Source organism: Dermacentor albipictus, chromosome 7, assembly GCF_038994185.2.
Source record: "Dermacentor albipictus isolate Rhodes 1998 colony chromosome 7, USDA_Dalb.pri_finalv2, whole genome shotgun sequence".
In the NCBI taxonomy this organism is placed as follows: Eukaryota; Metazoa; Arthropoda; class Arachnida; order Ixodida; family Ixodidae; genus Dermacentor; species Dermacentor albipictus.
In genome coordinates this window covers 120,040,082-120,046,081 of record NC_091827.1, presented here as the reverse complement: position 1 = coordinate 120,046,081, position 6,000 = coordinate 120,040,082, and the positions used below count along the sequence as shown (strand labels likewise).

Below are 6,000 nucleotides of genomic sequence, written 5' to 3'. Positions count from 1 at the left end.
GTACTGTCTTGAAACGTACTAATGCACAGTTCTGTTTAGTTGTCTATTTTAATCATGTGAATAAGCTTCATCAAGATGATCATTTTCCTTAGATGATAAACTTGATCTTCTGATAGCTATGCGTAAAACGAGAAACGAACATAGAAGAAACACAGCATTGACTTCTAACTGGTCGTTATCTGTATCTTTCATGTCTTGTATGTCTCTTCTATCTTCATTCCTCTTTTTTGCGCACTGGTATTCGATGTTCACGCATAACCGAATAGAACGAACGAACATGAAAGTGACGTGTGTACTTCTTGGAAGCAAATTGATGTCACCTTTCCTTTTTTTCCTAGGTTTATATTAGCTTGTTCTGTCACTTTTACACTCTCTGTCAAGTGCTACCCGTAAAACCACTGTGCACTTTTGGAGGCCTTATGTCCTACATAGTATCTTTTTGCGCAATACAGATAGAGAGAAAGACACACACACACACACACACAATCTTTAATTAAATTATGAGGTTTTACGTGCCAAAACCACTTTCTGATTATGAGGAGCGCCGTATTGGAGGACTCCGGAAATTTCGACTACCTGGGGTTCCTCAGCGTGCACCTAAATCTAAGTATACTAGTGTTGTCGCACTTAGCCCTCATCGAAATGCGGCCGCCGTGACCGGGATTCGATCCCGCGACCTCGTGCCCAGCAGCCCAACACCATAGCCACTGAGCAACCACAGTGGGTGCACACTCAATCTTTACTAATATGTTAGAGAAGTTAGCGTAGCAGATCGCCTGACATATTAAATGACGCCTCTTTGTTAAACAAGTTGTAAACTTATACGGGCTAGAATGTGCAGTGCTTCTGCGACAATGAACTGTTAATCGCAGCTCGTTTGCGAATAGCGCTTTCACGAATCGCCACTGCGTGATAACCTTTCCTAGGGGGAATTCGTGCTCCCCGTGCTAATTGCAGCATCGCACGAGGTTCCCGCTCGTGGTCTTCCATACTCAACGCTGGACGGAGCAGAGACGAGCGCTGAACCATGCACTGGGCCGTGTCCTCCTTTCTGCTGTGCGCCACGCTCACGTCACCGACGCTCCTGGCAACCGCTGCTGCAGCCAAGGACGCTGCCCCTTCGGCCCAGCTTACGGTTCAGGACACGCTGAACGAGGTACGTCCTAACAAGCATCCCGTTAGCGGCGCATTCTTGCCACAAAAGAAAGTGCATTCGTCGTACAAATTGCCACCCAAATCTACGTATTCATCTTCATCAGCCCCCTGCAGGAGGAAGGCCACTTCCAAGAATTTCTAATTACTCCATTTTTTCGTGAGAAAACCTCCACATTATCACTTAGTCGATCAATCCATCAAACTTCATTTTTCATCTATACAAAAATACAGACAGAGGAGTGAGTGAAAAAAATAAAAAGAAAAGAAAAAGACTGCAATGACAGCTTGGCAAGGTCGCAGCCCTTTAAATATTTCGAAACGGTTAAGAAGAAAATATTTGAAAGTAAATCACTGTAGAAAATTTCAGGCCGCCTTCTCAGAGCAACTGAACAAATAATTATTGATTATATGTTAAATAATAGCTCTATATTACCTAATCCAATAACATCACCCATCCTGCCGGCCTCAAATCCGTTTTCCTTTCCTTTTCTATTACCTATTACCTATTCTATTACATTATTAGACAACCACTTGTTTACATCTTGTGCAGAGGGCCCCCAATCCTATAGAAAGGGTAAAATACGTATTAAAACAGGGCGAGTAAGCTAGCAGCATGCACAAAGTTCAGAAAGTTTCGTACACAAGCGTTCACGTTTACCCATGTGCGGCCTGACTTCCGGGTCCGCTGACCGTGTCCCCGCCTGTTATCAGTTAGGTCACCGGAAAGCCAGTTATGTGCTGCACGCGTTTCCCGATAAGCCCAACCGTGCTTCTTGCACTTAATCTTAGCCGTTCAGTGACGCCATAAAGCAGCACGCTTTCACATTTTTGTGGGTAACCGCCACTCCTTACATTAAATCATTGACACAACCACTCCAGACAATGTGTATAGAATAGACGTTTTAATGCAGTGGCATGATAGGCGGATTTCACCACCTTGCAGGTATCCATTCCTCTGACCCAAAATAGGGACTAATCTCGAAAGCCGTGCACTCTGACATCCTTGTTAGACGTGTGCCCTTAACGGCGGGTAAACTTACGGGAGGTTACTCACTGAAACAAAGTTAACCCCAACCACATTCCGAAGGACCTAAATGGGCATTCATATTCATGATTCACGGTGGCGATGAACAAGTCGTTAGTTTGAATTTCCACTATAATGCCAACACAGTGCAGTGGAAAATGGTAAACCAAGCTCCAAAATTAGCGTTACGTTTCACACCAGATCTGTACAGTCTGAACAGCAAGGCAATACGGCCCGCAGACACGCCACGTCTGGCAACTTGACAGGTGTCTCGCCGTGTTTGCTATCGAAGCGATCGATGCAGCTGGCGCTTGTGCGCAGAACTCCGATGGAGACGCATCGGCACATAATGACGGCAGGTTTTCTTGCACATAATTCGTCATGCATGTTCGCTAAACCGTGTCACGCGCATAATTCGATTGGTATAGGAAGTTACCGCTATCACTTGCTCATATTGTCGTGATTCAGCTGCGCTTCTTTCTTTTTGTACCGTCCTTCGTATGCGGGAAGAGTGCTCTGTGCGTTGCATCATCCTCGCATGCAGATACGCACATTCCTAGTATTTCGCCGCAGTGGAGCCAGACAATCCTCCCAAATTATTATCATTGCCTCCGTAGGCGCGCCACATCAGTTCACGCGGTTTTAGGAGAACTACGAAGAACTAGGTTAAAACACGTTGGCGGGCTAGTTGGTTAGGAAGGAAGGAAGGAAAAAGTGGAGAAGGAAAGGTAGGGTGGTTAACCAGTTTAGCTTAACCGGTTTGCTACCCTACACATGGGAGAGGGAAGGGGGAGATTAAAGATGGGGAAGGGGGAGAGGGAGAGAGAGCACATAGCACAGCACACACACATCGTCCGTTGGAGTCCATCAATCTGGCATGGTACGTGACATCACTCTCACAGCCGCTTGTCCAATCCCGTCTCTTTCAAAAACTGAAGTAGTCCCTTTGTCGCCTTCACCTGCGATGTCTTCTGTCGGCGGCATGTGAAAATCGTGTCGAGAGACAATGGTCTACTGTCAAGGTGCGCCAGAACAGATGCCAGTAGTTGGTTAGAATCCATGGTAGAGTGTATAAGCGCGACTGGACGAGGACGAAGAAAGAAACAGATATGCAGATATAACAGATATGCAGCTGTTGACGTGCCGTCCGCCATCTTGACCATTTGGGAAAATTCGCTTACTCTAAACGCAGGTTACCAAGCTCAGTATGCAGTTAGCGGCCTAACCACCATTTCGCCGCCTGTGCAACTCCGTTAACCGCGTTTAGTATAACCTCCGTTACATTACCTACGCCTAAGGCCACCCGTGTAGCAAGGCTATAACATAGCGTCTCAAAGCGCCAGCTGCCATGAGAGAAGAATGCGAGAAACTGGCACGTGACACACGCATCACACATATCGAAGAGTGGCTATCGCTCTAGAAATTAAGCGTGCGTCCGATCGTGGTCTAAGAGTTACAGCATCGGGCTGCTGTGCTGCGAGGCAGAGGTTATATGCCTCCGAAGGTAACGCATGGCTCATTAGGCCGTTTCAGAATAGCGTTTGCAACCACAGGTAAACGCATTACGCACGTAATGAAATGGTTCGGTCCACACTACGCATGCTCCGGACGTTATTGGGCTCCTGTGGTTTGCGTGCGCTATGATAATGTACGTTAATTCAAGAATTTAATGTTCGCAATGTTAGCGGACGCTAAGAAATAGCGTTGTCGAACATGGCGGCACTCATGACTCCCGCCTCAGCGTGAATTTTCGTGATTGCTGCGCTTTGACTCGAGTTGATCACCAGTAACTATTGAAATCAGCTTTCCCTTTCTTTAAACTCACCTGAAACGTTAGTCATTGGTCCGTAGCACGTCCAGTTTTTGAGATCAACAGGCCTGATCATTGGGCTAGTTGGTACGGTTTTCGAGTGCCCGTATAGCCTAACGAGACGCGTCGGCATAGTAACAGCAGGATGGTTGCTAATGCATTATCTAATCATTATCTTGGCTTGGATACGTTTGGCACGAGGCACCCGCGTCCGATGCCGATAGCGACGTCCGACGCTGTACGCTGACGCCGGATTTTCTGCGCCTTGGGTCCCTTAACACTACCGCGTTAACAAGAAAAGCGAAGCACTACAGAAATGAAAACACGTTCAAAAGCCAGGCAAGCAGGTGCAAGCGTCCAATAAAGGCATCCAGACCGGCACTGTTTTTTGTGCAACAGTACGAAAGTAGAACAAATTCCCGAAAAAGCGACTGATTGCTTCCGCCTTTAAACTTTTTCACGAAGATACTTCGTTTTTCGGAGAACCTCAAACGAAATTCGTAAAATTGAGGAATAAGCCCGATATTGTAAACTTTACGAAGGATTCGGGAGAGTTTAAGGCAGCGCCTTGCACTGCAGGTCCGCCAGGTGCTGCCGGTGTTCGGGCGCATGCTGCGGCCGGCGTTCCAGTCTGCGCTGGACCTGCTGAGCCAGCATGTCAGCTACAACGTGTTGGGAGCCCTGGCCGTGCTGCTCACCAGCGCGGCTACGTTCGTCTTCTGGTTCCCAGGTACGCTCGGCTACGTCGGATTCACGCCGGGTAAGTCACCGCCGCCTTTGTAGCCTATGGGCTTTGAGTTCAACGGCAGTGTTTTTGTGGGCTATCTGTTGCGCCAACACGAGGCAGCATCTCTTGAATGCTGAATTTCTGCAACATCCGGTACATCTGTACAGCTGAGACGTGCACGGAGTCCACGTTTCGTAATGCGCTTATTTTTAATGAGTGCGCGTTTCCTAACGGCGTTGTCTCGTGCCTCACTGGTAATGACCAACGTACGGAAAGTGGTACTGGCTACTCGCTTCGTCAGATCTCCGGAGCTTATCATTTCTCGATGAAACGCCTACTGGCGACTACGCACTTTCTATATGAAAGCAAGTACAGTGAGGAGTGCATTCGGTTAGGCAATGGAATGACATTGCGGAATGATATTGTCAGGGATTGCGCTTACACTACGGTGCCATAGTTTATCAGTGTGCTACTCCGAGTGCATTGAAGATGCTGAATGTTGACCATTTATGCATTCGCCTGGCCGCAGGGGCCTTCAGAACGAGTCCTATGCAAAGTATCTGCGTGGAATAAAATGAGAGGTCACTGCACCTGCAAAGAACATAATCCAGCTTTACATATTTAGTGAATATAGGCTATAACTGTGAACTTCCTTGTTATACAACCGTAAACTATTTGGCGTAAGCTACACTTTTCTTTATCTTCGACCAACACAGAGAGTCTTTCTTCTCCTTGCATGTGAGGAATCTCAGTGAAGACATGGGTGTTCCACAAATCATACGTCGCCTAATGACTCCAACGAAGCTGTCACCGCCAGAGATGCACATCAGGATGCACTTCCTTAACTTGTGTCCGGTAGTCTTGCTAGCAATTTCACGCCGACGCATAAAAGTCGCACGTCGGCGTATCTTACGCAGCAGTCGTTTCATTTTGGTCAGAATCTCATGTTCTCCTTATGCAAACTAGTATACCTTTGTGACAGAGGCGTTTGCAATATTGCCAGCAGCGGAACTGATCAAGAAATTTACTGCCTCTTTAGGCGTCGTAAAAGCTTGAGCGTCTATAAAATAGAAAAAAAACTAATTTTTTCACTTTGTTCATTCCTGTACGCTATTTATACATCTCATCGACATGTAATAATGTGCCGAGTGCCTGGCTACAATGGTATCGACGTTAACATGCTTGCCGATGAAATCACCACTTCGATGGCAACTAAACGTAACAATTCTCGTATAGCTGTACCTGCTACAGATTTGCAGCGTTTCTTGCGCAAGAAATTGGAGC

The 6,000-nt window shown here is 46.9% G+C and overlaps 1 protein-coding gene across 1 annotated transcript in view; it reads left to right on the top strand.

The window, feature by feature from the left end:
• The first annotated feature begins 1,120 nt into the window (after positions 1-1,120).
• LOC135909579 (uncharacterized) overlaps positions 1,121-6,000 on the top strand; it is a 46,961-nt gene continuing 42,081 nt past the window's right edge. The window contains exons 1-2 of the mRNA XM_070521457.1: positions 1,121-1,156; positions 4,569-4,749. Coding sequence (XP_070377558.1) covers positions 4,599-4,749 — 151 coding nt within the window. The 5' untranslated portion in view covers positions 1,121-1,156; positions 4,569-4,598. The remainder of the gene's footprint in view (positions 1,157-4,568; positions 4,750-6,000) is intronic.